Source organism: Anolis carolinensis, chromosome 4 (assembly GCF_035594765.1).
Source record: "Anolis carolinensis isolate JA03-04 chromosome 4, rAnoCar3.1.pri, whole genome shotgun sequence".
Classification (NCBI taxonomy): Eukaryota; Metazoa; Chordata; class Lepidosauria; order Squamata; family Dactyloidae; genus Anolis; species Anolis carolinensis.
Genome location: NC_085844.1, coordinates 63,884,369 through 63,906,962, shown reverse-complemented (window position 1 = coordinate 63,906,962; position 22,594 = coordinate 63,884,369). Strand labels below are relative to the sequence as shown.

At 39.3% G+C, this 22,594-nt stretch overlaps 1 protein-coding gene across 1 annotated transcript; it reads left to right on the top strand.

Annotated features, from left to right (window-relative positions):
- Window positions 1-43: 43 nt before the first annotated feature.
- On the top strand, window positions 44-20,608 carry fam210a (family with sequence similarity 210 member A). The gene is made up of 5 exons (XM_003219699.4): window positions 44-188; window positions 3,841-3,932; window positions 9,810-10,302; window positions 14,806-14,917; window positions 17,511-20,608. The coding sequence occupies exons 3-5, from the start codon at window positions 9,833-9,835 to the stop codon at window positions 17,808-17,810; spliced, it is 882 nt and encodes a 293-aa protein (XP_003219747.1). The 5' UTR covers window positions 44-188; window positions 3,841-3,932; window positions 9,810-9,832; the 3' UTR covers window positions 17,811-20,608.
- Window positions 20,609-22,594: the final 1,986 nt, after the last annotated feature.

The following is a 22,594-nucleotide window of genomic DNA, read 5'->3' as shown; positions in this document are numbered from 1 at the left end:
GACTACAAGTTCCAGGGGCGCGCGGCCGCAGCGAGCATGCGCACTTCTGTCCGGAATGGGCGGAGAAGGCTGGGCGGGCAAATGGCGCCTCGCTTGTGGGGAGGGAAGGAAGGAAGGGAAGGAGAGGGACAGAGAGAGAAGCGCCTCCTAGAGCGTCTGACCCTGAGAGATGTGGCCCTCTTGAAGAGGTGAGCGTGGTGTCCCACTTCGTGGCTCTCGGGTGGGGAAAGGGGCCCTCTCCCTCTTGTTGGCTTGTTGTAATGAACTCTCACGAATCGAGCCAAGCCCCCTTTAGGCGGGAAGCCGCCTCCTCTCCTCCAAATGTCTCTGCTTGAGAGAAAAAACTCCCCCTTCGCTGTTGTTGCTGCAGTTGTATTGGCACTCCACGCCCACTGAGGCTACATCTACGCTGCAAAATTAATCCACTTTGATACCACTTTCACTGCCATGGAATCCTGTAGGAAGGTTTCTCGGCCCAAGAGTGCTGGTGCCTCTCTCGCACTCTCTCCAAACTACAACTCCCAGGATTCCATAGCATTGATCCAAGGAGTAAACTTTGTATGTTTTTAGTTATCTGTTGTATTTTAATTCTATGTTAACTTTCTTTGTGAAAAGGCAGGTAGGAGATAATATGTGTTATTATTATTATTATTATTGATATGGAGTTCTGACTGCATATAATAGTGTATCCAACTGTGTTGTCGAAGGCTTTCATGGCGGGAATCACTGGTTGCTGTGAGTTTTCCAGGCTGTATGGCCATGTTCCAGAAGCATTCTCGCCTGACGTTTCACCCACATCTATGGCAGGCATCCTCAGAGGTTGTGAAGTATATTGGAAACTAGGCAAGTGACGTTTATACAGCTTTACATGGGGTTGCCTTTGAAGACGGCTCAGAAATGGTACAAAGATCGGGCGTCCCCTGGGCAACATCCTTGCAGACGGCCAATTCTCTCACTCCAGAAGCAACTCCGGTTGCTCCTGACATGGAAGAAAAAAGGTTATTAACTGGAGCGAGTTACAGGGAGCAGTCAACCCCCCTGTTTAAACAGTTCCACTGGCTGCCGATAAGTTTCCAGACCCAGTTCAAGGTGCAGGTTATGACCTACAAAGCCCTAAACGGTTCGGGATCTGCCTATCTTCATGATCACATCTTCCCCTATGAACCCATACGAGCTCTAAGATCTGCGGGGAGGCCGTTCTCTCGCTTCCACCACTATCTCAAGCACGTTTGGTAGGAACGAGGGAGAGGGCCTTTTCTGTGCTGGCCCCCCAGCTCTGGAACTCTCTCACCAGGGAGATTAGACTAGCACCCACCTTGTCCACCTTCCGCAAGACAGATTGTTGGTTGATGATGCTGTTATGTTATTGTTTTGTAATGTTACTGATTTTATTGAGTTATGTTCAATCGAAGTTTAGTTTTAATTGTTGTTGAATTGGGCATGTTCCCCATGTAAGCTGCCCTGAGCACTTGAAGAACCAGCCTGAACACAGCATATTATTTGAGAACGTAGAAATGCTGGACCACTCTTAACAACTACTATGTCAGACTACACAGAGAAGCCATTGACATCCACAAGCATGTGGACAATTTCAACAGAAATTAGGAAACCATGAAACTGAACAAAATCTGGCTACTCTAAAATCAGGACAGTAAATACAGAACAACACTCTGGAAATGGGAATTCCGGACATGAAACAATCAGGGCCAGCTAACACCTCCCAACAAAGGAGTCCCCCAGGCAAAAAATCATCCAGGCCTTGAAGCTGCAAGGACATTCAGTGCTAATCAAGCTGGCCAATTGCACCATTCACACTTGCCTCAAGCAGAGAAGAGTTATTTCTCCCACCCTGGACCTTCCACATATATATAAACTTCCCTTGCCTAGTTATAATATACCTCACAACCTCTGAGGATGCCTGCCATAATGCTTCTGGAACATGGTCATACAGCCCGGAAAACTCCCAGGATCCCAGTGTATACAACTTATATTAATGTGGCAAAGTGAGAGAATGTCATCTCTTTTTCATGTGTTTGGCTCTGTGTCACCAACCGCATGCAGCCCTTGATGGGTTTGCAAGGAGCCAATGCTGAAACCTGCTGAATCATAGGGATTTACTTACATATTGACTTAATGTTGTTCACTCATTGGTTTCATTAATCTGTTCTATTTGGGGCTCCTAATGTGTCACCTTAGACTTTGTAATTCTTTCCACTGCTTTGTCATAATGGTGAACCACACTAGAACTACTCATACTGTTGGTTCATGGATTGTTGTAGGTTCACAAACAATGGACTTCAAGTCCCTGGATTGTTTCTTATTGGCAGAAATATGCCAGAGCCTGGGACTTCAGGGGAAAATCACCAAATCCACACATCAGATTTTCTTCAAACATCAGACAATCAGTTGTTTTATGGCCACTAGTTTTTCAGGCCTTTTCTCCTGCAATCGCACATTGCCTAACACAGTTCGCATGGGCAAACTTCAGCCTTCCAGGTCTTCTGGACTTCAACTCCCACAATTCCTAACAGCTAGTAAATTTTAACCCTCCAGGTGTTTTGGAGTTCAACTCCCAGAGTTCCTGACATCCAGTAGGCTGTTTGGCCATACCTAGTCTAACACAACAGAAGAGAACTAACGCATAAACGCAGAGTTAAATGCTAGTTGGCTTTAAAATATCAAGAATTTTTCTGGTTAAAGTAGCTATTAACAGCCAAGCCACAAGTAACTATTAAAGGACAAGCTATTAAAGGACAAGTTATCCTTCTTAACTGATGCAAAGTCTACTTCAACCCATAGTGACTATGAACAAGGGACCTCCGAATCATCAAGTCTTGCAGACCCAAGGCACTGCCTTCCTTGATAGAATATTTTCACTCGTAATTGGGCCTTCTTTTTGCCTTACCTCCTTCTGCATTGTTGTATTTTCTAGTGAGTTATGTTTTCTCATGATATATCTGAAGTTTAGTCATGTCTACTTCTAGGGAGAGTTTGAATTTGATTTGCTCTAGGACACACTTATTTGCCTTTTTGTCAAAGCTTTCTTCCAATTGGTTTCCTTCACTGTCCTACTTGCAGCCTGTCTGACATGGGAGACTCTACCAGCAACTGTGCTACTGTCATAGTAGCGTCTTGCCTTGTAGACACATACAGTCCCACCACCAGGGAAAAGCAGTGCCATATTGGAATCTAAGGAAGCTCTATAATATATTTATGCCCATTATGAAACTTTTTTGAGGACAGTTATCTGACTGCTACATCTCTTTGTTATTTGGTCTGACATGAAAATGTCAGAATGTAGAGGGTATTTTCAAATGATAAGAAGACTGTCTACATGATAGAATTTGAATTGTGTTTGGAAACTAGTGGTGGAATTCAGCTCTCGCTCAAGTGCTATATAATAAGCTTTCCATGTCCCCTTCCCATTGTATCTGATTTATTACATTGATTTTCCAGGATAAAACCCAAGTTAAGCCATGGGAACCTGAAGTCAAGCAAGTTTGTCTACTCACAATGACTTTCAACAGCATGATTTCTTTTATATGCACATACAATGTATAAGTTTAATATTTTCCATGAGAAAAATTAGCTAGCTGAAACTGGAACCAAGCAGAAGACGGCTAGGTCAGAAAATGTGTTTAATCTGGTCTACAAGTAAGGCTAGAGCCATTGAGTGACATCCAAATATTACAGCAGGCTAATACAGTTTCTTGGTGTTTGCTTCAAAAATTACTCACTTGGTTTTGAAATACGTATTGGCATTTATATAGGTTTTGTTCTGTTGGGAAGCTGAAGATTGCACTAAAAAGTGACTAATCCGTTGTCTGTGACTTTTTCTAGGTCAGAAGTACAATGAGTTGATCACATCACAGCAGCGTAATAAAAAGGATAATTGCTTCTAAAATCTTACAGTTGCAAGAGTATTGTAAAAGGTAAGCAATTCCATTTTCTCCAGATCAATGGTGACTTTATTCATTTGTTGTTGAGTATTCTATATTCAGTATTAAATTATACATATTTGTTAACATGCTGCCAGTTACAAATTGTATAGTCCTGAAAAAATGCTTTGTCTGCTTGCCATTTTCTCTTTTATGAGCAGCCACTTACTTCCCTTGTACTGAATTTCCTGCTTCGAACCTGGCCATAATTTCTAGGTGACAGTGTTGATCTAAAGGCCTTCTTTAAATTTCTGGGCTCTTTTGGCTTTGCCATCCTTTTTTTTTTATAAAACTGAATTTTTGGGAGCAAGTTGTTAATGAAAGAATGATACTGGGGAAGGGGTCATTAGTTCACCTCTACAAAGAATATGTGATACAGAATCTTGATATCAATCTGCAATCAATCATTTCTTTATGATTCTCTGTATTGATATTATTTAGGGTGGATGTGGGCAACTGACAGAAGTTGAAAGCCACATTGGCTCCCAGAAAAGGCCTGAGAGGGTCACAATCTTTTTTCTTTCTTTTTTGCCACACATTTGCAGCCATGTCTGGCTCAGGAAAAGTCTTTTTAAGTCTAAAATGCACTTGAAGTGAACTTCAGTTTGACTTCCTGTATTTAGCAAGGTCTTTCCTAGCCCTTGAACAGACAGGGCTAAGAGCAAAGTATGAAAGCTGTGAGTCCCCACATTTTCTAGAAAGGAAATCAACCAAAAGTCCCTCCTCCTCCTCCTCTTCTTCTTTCCCCTCCTCTTCCTCCTTCTAATGGCTCCTTCCCTTGAGTCCAAAATGCCAAAGGCAGTGCAAATACTTAGGTGATGAAATAAATCCCTGGAGTTTAGGTAAGTATTTTTTGATCCCGAACCTGTTTAGATGCTACTAGGAGCTTTAGATAGCTATACGAGGTCCCAATCCCTGATTTACAGCAACAGTATTATAGGAAGCATTTGGAATGAAATCGCGTAAATCAACATAATTGCTGTGTTGCGCTGTGAACAGGAAAATGTTTACATTTAAGTTTTTTGTTGCATAGGGTAATGGAGGAGCCCCGGTGGCGAAGTGTGTTAAAACACTGAGCTGCTGAACTTGCAGACCGAAAGGTCCCAGGTTCAAATCCCGGGAGCAGAGTGAGCGCCCGCTGTTGCTCCAGCTTCTGCCAACCTAGCAGTTCGAAAACATGTCAATGTGAGTAGATCAATAGGTACCGCTCCGGCGGGAAGGTAACAGCACTCCATGCAGTCATGCCAGCCACATGACCTTGGAGGTGTCTACAGACAACGCCAGCTCTTTGACTTAGAAATGGAGATGAGCACCAACTCCCAGAGTCAGACATGACTGGACTTAACGTCAGGAGAAACCTTTACCTTTACCTTTGGGTAATGGAATCAAAAGAAAATTAAAACCCCTTTGTCATTAACTAAGATCAAGTTCACCACAGTAGTTGTAGTGCTAGGAAAGTACAGTAGAGGGCAGCTCTAAACTTCAAATCAGTCTAGTACACCAGATTAATATAGTACACACTGAAGCCTTTAGAAAGATCAGCATTTACAAAGCCAGTCAGGCATTGACTGATAAAATGTCATTAATGTCTCCCATGTTTTCCTGTAGCAGCATACCTGAGTTACGAGTTGGGTCGATACAGGGAATGCTGTGGATGTAGCGTACCTGGATTTCAGTAAGGCCTTCGACAAAGTCCCCCACGACCTTCTGGCAAACAAACTAGTAAAATGTGGGCTAGACAAAACTACGGTTAGGTGGATCTGTAATTGGCTAAGCGAACGAACCCAAAGGGTGCTCACCAATGCGTCGTCTTCATCATGGAAAGAAGTGACAAGTGGAGTGCCGCAGGGCTCCGTCCTGGGCCCGGTTCTGTTCAACATCTTTATTAACGACTTAGACGAAGGGTTAGAAGGCACGATCATCAAGTTTGCAGATGACACAAAACTGGGAGGGATAGCTAACACTCCAGAAGACAGGAGCAGAATTCAAAACGATCTTGACAGACTAGAGAGATGGGCCAAAACTAACAAAATGAAGTTCAACAGGGACAAATGCAAGATACTTCACTTCGGCAGGAAAAATGGAAATCAAAGATACAGAATGGGGGACGCCTGGCTTGACAGCAGTGTGTGCGAAAAAGACCTTGGAGTCCTCGTGGACAACAAGTTAAACATGAGCCAACAATGTGATGCGGCTGCTAAAAAAGCCAATGGGATTCTGGCCTGCATCAATAGGGGAATAGCGTCTAGATCCAGGGAAGTTATGCTCCCCCTCTATTCTGCCTTGGTCAGACCACACCTGGAATACTGTGTCCAATTTTGGGCACCACAGTTGAAGGGAGATGTTGACAAGCTGGAAAGCGTCCAGAGGAGGGCGACTAAAATGATTAAGGGTCTGGAGAGCAAGCCCTATGAGGAGCGGCTTAAAGAGCTGGGCATGTTTAGCCTGCAGAAGAGAAGGCTGAGAGGAGACATGATAGCCATGTACAAATACGTGAAGGGAAGTCATAGGGAAGAGGGAGCAAGCTTGTTTTCTGCTGCCCTGCAGACTAGGACATGGAACAATGGCTTCAAACTACAGGAAAGGAGATTCCACCTGAACATCAGGAAGAACTTCCTCACAGTGAGAGCTGTTCGACAGTGGAACTCTCTCCCCGGGGCCGTGGTGGAGGCTCCTTCCTTGGAGGCTTTTAAGCAGAGGCTGGATGGCCATCTGTCGGGGGTGCTTTGAATGCGATTTCCTGCTTCTTAGCAGGGGGTTGGACTAGATGGCCCATGTGGTCTCTTCCAACTCTACTATTCTATGATTCTATGATTCCAGCAGTGTGTAAAATCCAAAAGTCCAAAATCCTGTAGTAGAAAAAATACTTAAGAAATCACTGTTGATTGAAAGGTGCTGAAATCTTCACTTTTTGAAGCTTTAAAACTATTTTGTGTAATTTATCTATACAAATACAGACATATCCATACAGTTTTTAATTAATAACAGAAACTATGGCAACTATGTTCCCACAAATCAATTGTATCGCTAGCTTTCTTACATTTTTAATGCAATTAGCTGGGCAGTTGAGACTACAAGATTCTCTGGTTCGGGGCTGATTTGACCATAGGCCAGGTTTGTCAATTACTGTGTGACATGGGATAGATTTTAAATGCTTCTAAAAGATCAGATGCTTCCAGTCTTTCTGAGTCTCTTAACCCATTATGATATAATTTTAAAAGATGGAAATAACCAGGTGAAACTACTCTTGCTGCTTTGTTTTCTTAATTTAACAAGCCACAAGGGATAGCTTGTGTGGAGAAAAGTTCTTACTCTTTGTATGGAATATGTATGAAGTGGAGAGTTTGGCATCCAGGTGCGATAATAGTTGAATAACTGTACATTAATCTCTTATTTGAATTATGTTTGTTTCCCATAATCTTTTCCTTGTAAGATGTAGCATAGTGAGGCACTGGTTACATCTTCTCTAAAAGCTTGCCATAACTGTGAGTTTCTTACCTAACTTAAGTGGCTAAGAAACAATGGGTTTGAGGGTTGGCTTTAGTGCATATGTTGTGGACACTGAAAATTCTATTCATGTGTATATTTTTACCCCAATCCCAAAGATTTTGCCAGTACATCGTTTGAGCATCCCTTGTCCTGAATTCACTTTTGTGAATTTGATCATGATTAATTAGCTCCACTTTAATTAGCTCATCGTCTCAGTTTTCTGCTTCTGCACATATCTGCCATTTTTCCTTCTCAGCCTTCCCATTGGAACCTCAGCAAGATTTTAAACACCTTGCTCCATAGCTCCCTCCTTACTTTACAATCAAATCAACATCCAGCATTTCAATCCCTTCCTCCATTGTTTCTTCCCCACTGTCCCATCGAAGAAACAACATCCAAGTTTGAAAGCCCTTACCCACAATCTACCTCTTCCCTTGTTCACTCCATGGATTCCTCACCAGCACCTTGTATTCAGACTAAAGCTCGTGGTGAGATGATAGGTAATAGAGTCCAGGGCATCCTGGTGGGCAAGAGAGGAGACAAAGAGAGTTAGGGAGAAGAAATGGGTGGGTGAGATGAGAAAGGCGTTTAAATTCAGGCTGATGCATCTGAGATCAGCTAGCCAGAAGGAATCTATAGTGTACGTTTGTTATTTGTGTGTGTGTGTGTGTGTGTGTGTGCTAGAATTATTAATTGCTTTTCTGCTTTTACCAAGGTGTTGTAATCCTAACCCCAATTAATGTGGAGGACTGACTGCACTACAAAATTCAAAAATTGTCCACATGGGTGACTGAGAAACTAAGAACTTTGCTTTCTGATAGTTCAGTATACACAAACTTTATTTCATGCACAAAATTATTACAAATATTTTATACAATTACATTCTGGCTATGTATATAAGGTGTACAGTTAGTTCCCAGGTTACGAACAAGATAAGTTCTGTTCTTAAATTGAATTTGTATGTTAGTCAGAACAGGTACATATTTTCGGAGTAATGCCTGCATAGGGAAGGATTAACAGTCCTATTTATTTATTTATTTATTACATCACTTCTACCCCGCCCTTCTCACCCATCAGGGGACTCAGGGCGGCTTACAGTATAACCATACACATTAAAAACAGTTTTCATCAAATTTAAAAATCCATCAAGATTAAAAATTACAATAAAATTAAGAATAGCCATTAAAATATACATAATTATACATTTAAATATACATTTAAGGCGCTTTCCATGTTCATGTGGGGTCTGTCAGTAGGTCATATATTCTTATCTCATTTTTGCTGCTACTCATGCTCAAATGCCTGGTCCCATAACCACGTTTTTGTCCTCTTTCGGAAAGACAGGAGGGAGGGAGCCTGCCTGACTTCAATGGGGAGGGCGTTCCATAGGCGGGGAGCCACCACTGAAAAGGCCCTGTCTCTCGTCCCCGCCAGCCGCACCTGTGAGGCTGACGGGACCGCGAGCAGGGCCTCATCTGACGATCTTAAGCTTCGAGGTGGGTCGTAGCGGGAGACACGTTCGGACAGATAAGCTGGGCCTATAACATTTGTTCTACTGTCTGTGGCCATCTGCAGAAGATTTCACCTCAGTTTCTGTCCCTCTGACAATTTTAGAGGATTTTGGGTTCTCATGGAAACAGGGAATGGTACAAAAGCTTCAGTGGAGTCATTCCCCCTCCCCCCAGTTTGTAACTAAAAGTCGGATGTAAGTTGGATGGTAGTAACTCGGGAACTGCCTGTATATGAAACCTTAAAATAAACATTTTTTTACTAGAGTGCCATCTTCAAGATCAATCTTATGTATGTATATGATAATATAGGTATTGCAAAATTCCCCACAAAACTGAATCCAAATCACTTCTGGTTTCAAGCATTTTGAAAAAGGTATAATGAACGTGTACTATGATGGTGAAACAATTTGTTTCATTGTGTCTTAGTCTTCTCATTTGACAGCTCATCGGGTATAATGCCAAGTCAGATCAGATCAGACCTCCCCCAAAAGTGGCTGAGTATTGCTTCTTATTCATACATGCATTTCCACATGTATGGCTTTATTAAGAATCTGGAAGTTATTAGGATAACTAATAATGCTTTCCTCAGCAGAGGTACATAAAACATCTGTGGGAAAACCATATTACAAATTCTTACCCATGTTCAAGAGAAACCTTTTCAGACTTCCCTATATTTATATATTGTGCTCAAATTCTCCTTGTTAAGGGAAACATCATATTGTAGTTAATTCTCTGACTTTACAAAGATGGTTTTGAAAACTGTCTTATTTCAATAGTGTTTTTACTATTTTCTTATCGTTGTGACATTTGGAACAGAACAGTGTTTACAGGTTTTTTAAAAATTCAACCATGTACTTTTTTCATTTCCTAGGAGTCGTATAAAGTATCTTCAGTATGTTGTTGCCCTCAACCAAAATGCAGAGATCACTACAGCTGGCGTACAGGACATCTTTGGTATCCCATCGCACATGCATGTTTCCATGCTTAAAAGGACAACCCTCCTTGCTCATTAAAAGAAAAAAAATAGTTTCAGTGCCTCTGCAGATTCAACGGCAGTGTCTTCATGAATCCGCTGCTGTTTGCATTTCCAAGGAACGGGAATTTGTGGGCAAAAGGCCACCGCAACCAGAATATCCTCGTGATAAAGAACTGAAGAGAGAGACTTCTACCACACCAACTGAAAACGTAGCTCAGGGAGCACCTGTAGAACCAAATTCTATGGAGCTTGATCCCTTGCAAGATAAGTCAATAAGCCTTGTGCAGAGATTCAAAAAAACTTTTAAGCAGTATGGCAAAGTTCTTATTCCAGTCCATCTTCTGACTTCCAGCCTGTGGTTTGGAGCCTTTTACTATGCAGCTTTAAAGTAAGTAGTGAATTCATAAACACTGTATTTATTAACTTCAGACAAACCTTAACGTAAGCACACAGAATAGTTTCCTAGAATAGAGAGGGGCTTCATAGTCCATCGAGTCCAATCCCCTGCACAGTAGCAGGATCTCCAGCTAAAACATCCCATCAGGTAGCTGCCTAGTCACTTTTTCAAGCTGTCCAAGGAAGGTAACCCCACTACCTCTCTACACAATAGAGTCCATTGCAAACTGCTGTAACTGTCAAGAAGTTCTTTCTAATATTCAATCAAAAATTGCTCTTTTGTAATTTCATTAGACCTGGTCCTACCCCCTGGAGTTGCAGAAAACAAGTCCTTGAAATATTTAAATCAAGCCGCTTCAGCCTGCGGCCCTCCAGGTTACTTCAGCTCCCAGAATTCCTGACCATTGAACAAGCTGGCTGGGGCTTTTGGGAATCGGAGGCCCAAACAGCTGAAGCTTGAAGAGGCCTGATTTAAATTGTGCATTCTTTTTCAGGCTGCAATCTTCTCTCATCCAAGGTACTGTGGTAGTACTGCAGAGTGTAACCCAAGAGAAGCAATGGTATATTACTATCCATCTGCTCAGTGTGCTTTTTAGTGTCTGATATGTGAAAGAAGCCAAAATAACAATGTTGTCTTCTTTCGTGTCATGATTTAATATTTATTTTTGACTTCATTAACAGATTAGCTATGTATTGGGATGAGCAGTTCTTGAATAAGCCTTACTGAGCTTAGCAGGACTTGTTTCCAGTATTGGATGGCAGTGTTGTCTCTCTTTTTTCTATCTTGCAGGATAGACAAAGCATTTTACTAATTCAGCTGCCCTCAGAAAATAATCTAAAGGTTCCTTGCTCTGTTCAACCATCTTGGAAACTGGAGTGTGATGTATTTATTATAATTTGTTTAATGAAGTGGTGTTAGCTGCTTTCCTTGACTTAAAAAAATGATTCAAACCTAGATTGTCAGTTCTGTCACAGTTTACAGTGATCATTATTATATTGTAATGTTGGAATTTTTTTAAGAATACAGAATTATTGCTTGGATTCAGCAATTAACAAATGCCTGTTTCTTCTTCGTGTTTTTAATTACATTTTTTTCAAAACACAGCATTAAAGATGTACCACTTTTACTTTGCACAAATAGGAGTTCTTGAAAATAAGAAGCCATAGTATAAGAATGAAAGAATAGAATATAAGAGACGTATACAATTAATGTTTACCTGCACATGCAGAAATGTATGCTAAACAGCCATGATGTAGTCTTGGCCATTGTCTCTAAATCGGAGTCCTGAGTTAATAAAGATTCCCTATTGACAAGAAAGGAAAATTGAATTTCAGTCAGATTACGCAGTGTACTTCCTTGTTCAAGTAATTCAATTTACAGTATTCCTATTGTTTTAATTACTGTTTCAAGTCCCTGATCTCTTTATTTCAAAAGATAACATTCCTTTTTCATGCTGTGTGGAATCGAGAGGACTATAGTGTCAACTTTGAGAAATGTAATACTCCCACTCCATTCCACTTTGGTTAGAGCTCCCTTGGAATAAGGTGTCCAGTTTTGGGCATCACGGTTTAAGAAGGATATTAACAAGCTAGAACATGTCCAGAGGAGACTGACCAAACTGATAAAAGGTCTTGAAACCATGCCTTGTCAAACGCAGCTTAGGGAGCTGAATGTGTTTAGTCTGGAGAAGAAAAAAATTAGAGGTGGTGTGATATCCATGTTTAAATGTTTGAAAGGATGTCATATTGAAGGTGGAGCATGGTTGTTTTTTGGTGCTCCAGAGACTAGGACTCAGAGCAATAGATTCAAACTGCAGAAAAGGGGGATCCATCTAAATACTAGGAAGAACTTCCTGATGGTAAGAACTGTTCAAAAATGGAATACCGTACCTCAGAGTGTGGCACCTTCACCTTTACAAGTTTTAAACAAAGGCTGAATATCCATCTTTCATGAGTGCTTTGTGTTTTCCTCCAGGGCAGAGACCTGGGCTTCCAATTATTTTATTCTAATCATGCTGTTAACATAGATGGAAGACATAGTTACATCACTTATTTTATCGGATTTATAGCCCTCATTTTTTTCATGGCTGGAATGCAGCATGGTTTCCAACATCATTAAAAAAATGAAAATGAAAACACATTTATGTTAGGATACAAAGCAAACAGTTTAAACATTTTATAATAAGAAATAGAAAGTCCCAACTTTTAGTCTACCCACTGCTAAAGACCTTGCTACTAGCAGGACAACATAGAAGGGCTAGGTTTGTTTCCCTCTTGTGTGTGTTCCTTAATCTGAAAGTGGCTGTTGAGAAGTTGTCAACAGTTCACATATACACTTAATACTCTGTTAAGGAAATTATTATCAGCACTGAAGAAGATTAGTATAATAGTATTCATAATACATTTTCTATTTCTGTTTAAATCAAAACATCTCAGCATTCCTATAAATGTATTGTATGCTGTGTTGCCTCATCTCCATCACTGAAAAGTCAAATAAATGCTTTTTTGTTAGAAATCTTCTTTATAGCCTAGTTCTGCATTTCTCTTATGCTCCCATAAGATTTCAGAATCACTAAACATTTCAGCTTTTGTCCATCATTAGCTCATTGAAATTGTACTGCTATAAACAAATTCTGAAAACACCTTTATATATTTTAAAACCGAAATCTTGTTGAAAATACAAACATCGTACCAAATGTTAGGTTTTCCATTCCCATAGTTATTATCAAGTTGCACAATCAAGAACTGTGTTTTTGTGTCTACCTGGGTAAATTTCTAGTTCAGTATGTCAGAGGCCAAACCTGTTTTCCACAATTTTGTATCTAGGAAAAACCAGCAAATGTTTACTTGGTTGGAAAGATAGTGGGTGAATATTTGGTGGATCCTCCTGAAGCAAAATATTAAATAGCTTGGGACTTTATTACTCTGAGGAAGGATAAATTTAGAATGACATTTGGAATGATAGCTCTTAGAAAGGGCACTTAATGCCAGTTGGTTAGAGTAACTAAAACAAACACTTCATTATAATACCTTCTGATGTCAGAGATTCATGCTTCCAGCATCAAACTTATCATTGTTTCAGGTATTATGTTCTATCTATAACCCATAATATAAAAATACTCAAAGGTAACAAACATTAAACACTTTGTTTGGACATACAGTAGAGTCTCACTTATCCAACACTCGCTTATCCAACATTCTGGATTATCCAACGCATTTTTGTAGTCAGTGTTTTCAATATATCGTGATATTTTGGTGCTAAATTCATAAATACAGTAATTACTACATAGCATTACTCCGTATTGAACTATTTTTTCTGTCAAATTTGTTGTATAACATGATGTTTTGGTGCTTAATTTGTAAAATCATAACTTAATTTGATGTGTAATAGGCTTTTCCTTAATGCCTCCTTATTATCCAACATATTTGCTTATCCAACGTTCTGCCGGCCCGTTTATGTTGGATAAGTGAGACTCTACTGTACCAGTAAATGCCACAATTAACTGAATCTTATCATAGTCCTCACTCTGCAAAGTTCAAAGCAATGTATTTCTGTCCTAACAGCATATGGCTACAGCAAGGTTGTTTTAGTATTGAACCATCTATATAAAATAACCCTAAAATGTCATGGAATTTGTTTCTTGTCACAATTTTGCCTTACAACACTGATCTATGAATCCAGATACATGTTAGAGAAAATCATTACATCCATGTAGGTTTTATATTGGGTCATAAGGAATGACATAAGCATATTCAGTATACAAATGTACATATTCAGTTTGGTAAGGTTTACTTCAGGGTATATAATAGATAGGTTAGCTTTTTCATTTTTTGACTTAGAAGAAATTTCTGTACTTCATTCATTTCAGAATGAGATACACATTAGAATTAACTCTGAGAAGGTTACGAAGCTCTAAAAGTCAACGGAAATGTTTTCATTAATTGGGTTAAGTCATAATGTAAGTAAGGTTGTATGCTTATAGTAATCTGTTTATATATTGAAGGTATCCATTATTTTTCGGCCATTCAGCTTTCAAGGTGCAGATAAAATATTTGAACATGCCAAGTGACATTGCTATTCAGATCTCTGGCCCTCCAAATGGCTTAGTAGTAGCAGCAGTCTCTCCCAGCGTCTGAGACAAATGCTATGTGATCTTCTAACCAAATATTTTCTGTGTGCAAAATACCTTTTATATGCAAAACACCTAGGTTCGTATTCTATTCACCTGTGTCCATCACATGCAGATATAAGCCGATCTTTATTGGAAACAGCTCCAAAAGCTTATTTTATGTTGTAGTAGGTTATGGTATTAAAGCTCAAATGTGAAACCAGAACAGTCTTGTCTCCATTATCTTTTGGCGTTTGAATTTCTTGGTTCAGGCAAAGCATGATGGACTAAACAGTGTATAGGGAGAGTCTTTGATGTTTGGTAGTTATGCCAAATATTTTCATGCGCATGTTTGCCATTTTTTCATTTTCATCTCTCTTTCACAGAGGAGTGAATCTCGTTCCTTTCCTTGAATTCATAGGGTTGCCTGAAAGCGTTGTAAATATTCTAAAGCATTCTCAGAGTGGAAATGCATTAACTGCGTATGCAATGTACAAGGTAAGTAGTTCTATAGATCTAACTTTATAAGAGGTTTTCAGGAAATGCAATAATGACACCCAAATATAGTTTTCTGTGTCTTCAGTAATGGCATCAGCTAAGGATAGTGTGACTCCTTTGAATGAATGCCTGGAGGTGGTAATGAGTTGAATGAGGAACGCCAAAGCCAAATGCACTGTACATTGGAATTCTTGTGTCCCAAGTTTGAAACTTCAGACCAAATTCCGGCTTCAAGTTTGGCTATTGGTACCTCTCAGAGTGACTATATTCCACCAATGTTAAATAATTCTACTGGGTGGCAGTAGGTTTCTGGGCAAAGTACAAAAGGTTGCTTTATTTCCTTGAGAGCCCTACATAGTTTGGGTCTGGATTGCTTACAGCAGTGATTCTCAACCTGTGGGTTCCCAGGTGTTTAAGCCTACAACTCCCAGAAATCCCAGCCAGTTTACCAGCTGTTAGGATTTCTGGGAGTTGAAGGCCAAATCATCTGGGGACCCACAGGTTGAGAACCATTGGTTTACAGGATTCCTTCCTCCCATATAATCCACTTGGCACAATCAGGTCTTCTAGGAAACATCAACTTCAATCAGCCATCAACTTCAATCAGCCAAACCCAGACTCATTGTTACTCAGAGGACATTTATTTCAGCCACTCTAGACTGTGAAATGGTAGATTGTCTGGTCTATCTCAGACAGCTTGGGACACTGAGATTATTTTTTAATTATGGTTTTTTAAGTATTTATTGACGGGTTTTAATATGTATTGCTTTTATATACCTTTTTATCTGATGTTATGTGTTCTGTTATTTGTTGTCTCTCATCTCAATCTACAGAGAGAGTTTGTCTATCCAAAGTCTCCTGTCTGGTCTCAGTTGCTAGGGAAACCCCAACTGATGAAATGTTTCTTCCCTTCCTATTAGAAGATGTCTTTCTGTTGCAGTGAATATGATATTAAAACCCCATGAGTTCTCTTAAAACTACTTCTTTATAATAATATTTTAACCTTTTCTTCCTTTAAATTGAATTTAAAAATACGTTAAAGATGGTAGTCCTGATTGTACTGCATGAATTTTAAACCATTTTCTGTTATTTCCTGTTGCAATAGAATCTGCTCGTTTGATGCTTTAATTTTTCTTTCTTTCTAATGACTTGTACTATACTACTGTGTTATGAAGATTTCTGGCCTTTGACTCCTTTGCCAAGTACAAAATGCATTTAGAGAAGTAAGGGATTGTTCTGATGCAAGAGGCAAAGAGCAGTTATAAGTAGATACAAACTGCCAAACCATCAGCACTCATTGAAACAGGAATTAGTATATGTCCTCCCACAAATTTCCTGATGATATGTCATTATGTGGAACTCAAAACTGGGAACAAAGATTTGGGTGGGAGGTGAGAGCGAGCACACAGGGTACGAGATTAGAAAGGACAATCAAAAGCACATAAAGGGTCTTATTTAGTCCTTTCAAAGGCAAAGTTGTCTTCTTGCTTTGAAAAACTGTTTTTCAAAACTTGTCATTCTTCAGAAACCATTCTTCTGGGTGAAGTTTGCCTTGCGTCCCCACAGTTTAATGTAACTAACATTCAGTGTTTAGATTCAATGTGTTACACAACTATGCCACTGCAGAAGTTTTAAGGAAACAAAAGTTCTTAAGGTGCAATATTGAATATATTCCACAATGTTTTGTGAGATTGCCTTCCAAAGATCTTGTTCTCTCCCTTTTATAGTGGTTCTTCACTCACAGTCTTCCCCAAAGCTTATATGAATACATCTGGTCTCAGTCTGTTAAAGTATGTCCTCTGTGTTTAGTCTGAATTGGTGACCTATCCTTAAACTGTCTGCTGAAGTAGAGTTGCATGGCATCATTTAATGCACAAGGGGGTTTCTTTATCATGCTCATGCTTATACTAAAAATACTTCAACGTTTACTGGATTTGACAAAATATTAAATAGATGCTATCTTGCTTTGTAAATCCTTTTGTGGTTTAAACTAATCCTGTTTCCTGCTTAACATGACATAAGGACTCTGAAACTACTGGTCTAGTTGCATTAGAGCTGGCTATTATAGCTGTTCAAGCCTCATGCAGATGGTCTGAATATGTGGTTGATGTTATGGGGCAAGTTGCCCCATCATACACTGCATTGGCTCCAAGGGAAATATTCTGCCCCAGGACTGTCTGGGAATACACCAATTTCCCAGAAGTATGGGGTAAATATGAAAATAGCTGAAAGTCAATTTCTGGTTTTCTTAAAATGTTAAATGACTCAGAGAGTGACATCTGTTTAAAATGTCAATTGCCACTAATGGATCTTTCTAGAAGAAGTAATTCACTTTTTAAATGGCCAGAAAAAGACATTCTAGAAAAAAGTCAAGGGTGGCAAAAGCAGTTGGGTTGACTGCATTTTGCCCACCTATTTTAACTTGTTGAAGCTTGGGGTGTTTTGATCATAAGATTTAATTAGAATAACAGGACAAGTAGTTCTCCAAATTGATGTAAGGACAACAAATATTATCTTGAAAGTGGAACCCTTTCTTCAATTTGATTTCACTGTCCAAGTGACCCATGTATTCTTCTTCCTCCCTCTTGACAAGATTGCAACTCCAGCCAGATATACAGTGACCTTAGGAGGGACGTCTATCACGGTGAAGTATCTCCGTAGGCATGACTACATGTCCACACCGCCTCCGGTCAAGGACTATATCCAGGATCGAATGGAAGAAACAAAAGAGCGACTATCAGGGAAAATGGAGGAAACCAGAGACATGATTAGTGGCAAAATGGGAGAAACAAAGGAGCGGCTAACGGGGAAAATGGAGGAAACAAAAGAGAGGATAACAGAAAAAATACAAGAAACCAAAGATAAGGTTTCATTTATTAAAAAGAAAGAATAGGAAAATGAGAGGCCATGAATGGTGAGACCTAAGCACTCGTAACCCCTCAGAAAAATCTGAAATATATGCTCATGCTGCTTTTTGTTTGTGCTTTGATTTAAATATTTTGATTGGCTAGAAAGTGCCAATAATCTAAAGCTGTCGGTGTCACATAAGAAGTTACACCTTCATGAGGTTATCACAATATTTTCTAGGAATAGGATGTGGTAACTCCAAAATAGCTTTTCATAGAGAGAAACACCACAATGGCTTCCCTTGCCATCAGTTCCATCTAGATCTGTAGGGATCAAGAGGTGACTTGAGTTGACTTCTCAAACTCTCATCACTCAGATGAAAAATGTTGTGTTAAGTATACAATGTTTTGATCTGGTGTCAATATTTGTTAATAACTTAATGTGATCTTCCTAGAATATTATGAAACACATATTCTATTCCATATTTCTTATTGTGAAAGGTTGATTTAAAATGATATTTGAGAGAGATTGAATAAAATAGTACTGAACTTAATTGTGTTTATATGCAAAGTTGGTACTGATTTTTCCATAATTAGGCTACAGTGAGTCCTGAATTTCATACCCCCACCAATAAAGCTTTTTTTAAAAAAAAAGATAAATTCTTCTCCTCTCTCTATGCTTAAGTAACAACTGTTTACATTTCCATAGCAATATTCAAAGAAATAACTAAATGCTGCTGGTATCTTAAAATACTCCCACTGGACATGAGACATATGCATCACTGTGCTCTTATGCCTTACTGTGCCAGTCCTTTTCTGGGCAGAATTTAAAGATAGTGTTTCTCATGCTATTGTCACAGTAACTCTGCCTGAATCACTATGGGGCATTTCAATTCTCTGTTTTAAAAAATGGGACTGTTAGTTTGAGGAAGGGGAAGGTCCAAAACTCCTGGTGCCCCAGTGCAACCTTTCTGTACATACACTGCTGTGGCCTCTCTAATGTGATACAAAAGTGCTTTGGGTAAGGGATTGCAATTTAAAATAACTTGCCAATCTCATGTTCTGCTACCTTAAATTGTTATGAAAAGGAATGTATATTTCTTTATTTCTAGGCTTCCTTTCTGACAGGTAATAGCAAAAGATATGTGATGTATCAATGTAATAAATAACCAATTTCTGAGAAGTAAGAAAATTTATTGAAATGATGGCGATCTGAGAGAAAATTCCCAAGTCCACTGGCAAAATTTGGGGTGGTTGGCGTAATTTCTTCGGAACAGTGTAAAAGTGAAGCACTTCCTGCAAACCAAATTTGTTCATGATAACTGCCAGTTATGAGAGTTAGCTGCACTATGACATTGGAGCCAACCGCCTTCTTTAAAACCCTCTTTCAAAACATGTTTATATGGCAATTTCTCCAGTAATCTCAATTACTTTGACTTCAATCCTGTCATCGCTAAATAAGAATAGATTTATTGAATCAATTAGTTTTATCTACAATCTATTAAATGGGTCTACTCTGGTTAGGACTGACCAGCAAGATGCTTGCTCTTATTTCTGCCCTAAACACAACCTTACTGTTATTGACTCCATGGTCTGACAGTCCACATGTTGTTTGGCTTGAAGCCTTATATGCTTTTTGGAACGTCTCCTCCTCTCACTGCCTGTTGTTCAGGCTGCCTAAAGATATTCAGGATACTATGTGTGACTGCTCTTTCATCAAAGAGGAACTTGATGTCTTGTACTATCTTGATATGGTATTTTTTTCATACATTGGGTAAATAAAATAAACATCTCTATACCTATTGCATAGGGATCATATAGGGATGCTTTATTTCTGGAAAGGTGGATGAATGAAAGAAGCTTCTGTGTTTGACCTTTTTTGCCTTGTACTTGAGAAAAACAGCTATTGACAAAATGCTGGATGCGATGCATTATGAGCACTGGCGGTCCATTTTCAATAGTTTGTGTTGGACAGAAATGTCACTTTGACTTGTCCTACATTCTCTTTCGCCTATTACACAAAAAATCAAGGCCCGGAAATTAGTCGTCTTACCAGTAGTTGGTGTGTAGTAGGCCATCTCCCGGTGTATTTAGAAATAGCCTCGTACCTAGTTTACTCCTGCTTTGGTACTTGGAGGGGAGTCCTGAAGGAAGAGGCTAAAACAAATCTGGTTTTGAAACTAGCATAAACGTCATTACTATAAAAGGGCACAAAAGGCAAAGGCAATATGATAAAATGAAGAGTCTTGTCTGGAAATAAACTGTGGACAAGCAGCCTTCCTTTATTTCTAGAAGAAGCAATTCAGAACATTAGATGGTGATCACATAGATGCTAACTTCTTCCCTGGCCCTGTCAATTTTACATACAAATTAAACATTAGAATGCCATGAAACAAGTACGGTGAAGATTGCAGCCTAGAAACAAATGACAAAATAGTTTTTCTTTGCATGTATCTGCATGTTCAAATCATTTTTAAAAGAATGTATTCTGATTGTGCCAGTATGTTTAAAATGAAACAATAACACCCACACACACAGTATTTGTTGTTTGTTCTAGTAGTCACACCAAGACCTCTTTTTTTAAAAAGAGAAATTAATGTCAGTAACGTGGAAGCAGTATCAGACAGCTGCTGCATAACCACCTCCATTCATTTCAGTTAGGCATCTCCTGGCTCTCTCCAGCCAACACATTGAAGGGAGATGTTGAAGTGTCTAGTGGAATAGTCTCTTTCAGTCACTGCCTATTCATTCCTTAATACATTTGCCTTTTCTTATGTTAACTGCAAATAGGTCTTGGTGGAATTAATGCTGCAAGCAACATTATTAAAATACTCATGTTAAGCTACTCGTGTTTGTCTTTCTGTGTCATTGACCGACAGTGTCTATTGACTTTCTTTTATCAATATATTGCAAAACCATACTGTGAAAAAACGGGCTAGATTTGTAATCTAAGAATCTTAGAAAAATATAAGCATGATCAGAGGTCTGGAAACCAAGCTCTATGAGGAAGTACTTTGGAAGCTGGGTATGTTTAGCTTGGGAAAGAGAACACAGGTGGCATGATATCCTCCTTTAAATACCTGAAGTAATGTCATCTAGAAGATGAAGCAAGCTTGTCTTCTCTTGCTCCAGAATAAACCGGTGGATTCAAATTATAATAAAAGAGATTCAGCTAAGACAATAGAAAGAACATCCCCTTTGGGGATATTGAGTGTCTCCATCATAAATGTCTCCCATGGCCCACTTTAAAACTCGGGGAGCTACTCCATGCCACAGAGCTCTGGCACAGTCAAGAGGGGCCCTTCAGGGGTTGCTACTGTTTGTAGCAATGAGGTTCAGAGGTAAGGAGGGATCCCAAAGCACCTCACGAACTTTCCAAGAATTCCATTAACTTGATGGTGTGCTCTGGAGGTCGATTTATTAGATCATTTGTAAATATGCAATGTAATATCTCAGCCATTATTTGAAAGAAACTTTACTTGCAAAATTATCTCAACAACAAAGCATCACAATGTCATTACCCATTTGTTTTAATACCTTGCTGTTATAGATTGTTTAAGCTGTGCAACGATTGGTGGGGCACCACTTTGTCGCCTAACAGGTCAGGTCAACTTAAAGTCAATCTTAAATCTCTAAATAGGGCCTCTGTAGTGAGTAATGTTAATCAGTTATCACAGCCTGTCCGTGTTCCCTTCCAAAGTGCTGGATAATTCAAAGGTTTATTTCTATCTGATTTTATTTGAGCTTGGCAGTTACATCTAATGAATCTCAAGCCAACACTAAAGTTACAATTTGTCTCACTGATTCTCTGTCTCACAACAACAACAAGATGCTATTTAACATGCACACAGAATCTCCATGCTGCAGGTTCTGCAGGAGCCTATTTTAATTTTGGAAGGCCTATGTATTTTATTCCCTTTGGTGACATTTCTGTCAGTTTTTGTTAGTGCTCTGTTTTTCTGATTGTGTCTGACTCCCTTTGGGGCTTTAGCTTAATAAAAATCAAGCCCTGTCTTCAGTCATAAATCGTTTACTGCCATCCATAATAACAATTACAGAATTTTAATTACCTCTAGCAATTATCTGGCTGTTTTGATGAGGATGTTTCTGTAAGTAGAAAGAACACATCTTGATTGTCTAAGCCTGTGAGGGAAACTATAACATGGGGTTTGCTGCCAGTTTCATTAATTGATCAGACAAACACAGGGGGGCTGGGTGCATTAATATCAAGTTGAATTTAAAAATAATATGGGAGTTGTGATTAAAACAAAATAACTGAAAAACCCAAAGGATGGTGGTGGAGTTTTGACTTTTTCTGACTGAAGAGACATAATGAGATGTTCTAGAGCACAGCACAAGAAACAGCTTGAAGGTTAGAAAAGGCAGAAAACAATTTTTCATTACTAGTGGCAACCGTTCTCTGGTAACTTGCCTATGGCTCTCATTTTGGAAAGCCTGGATAATACTAGTGAGTAAAATTAGTTTATTGCAGCTTTGATTTTTAGGATGATATGTTTATTATGCCAAAAAATAACTGACATCCTGTTCAGTAAATACACTTGTATTTTCCTATATGCATATATATGTCCTTCTTTTGGGTCCACAGACTTCCCAAAGCGCTCCTCCCCCCTTACTGAACAGCCTATGGGGCTCCCCTCTGGGTCACATCCTGCTTCAGGGGAAATAGGCAGGATCACAGAAGCATTTGCCCATAACCAAACAAGAAGGTGGGATCAGCACTGAGATCTGCCAGAGGTCTCAGTGCTGATGTCATCACTTTTCATCTGGCAAGGGAAACATAACCAGATTTCTGCTATCCTGTCTGCTCCCC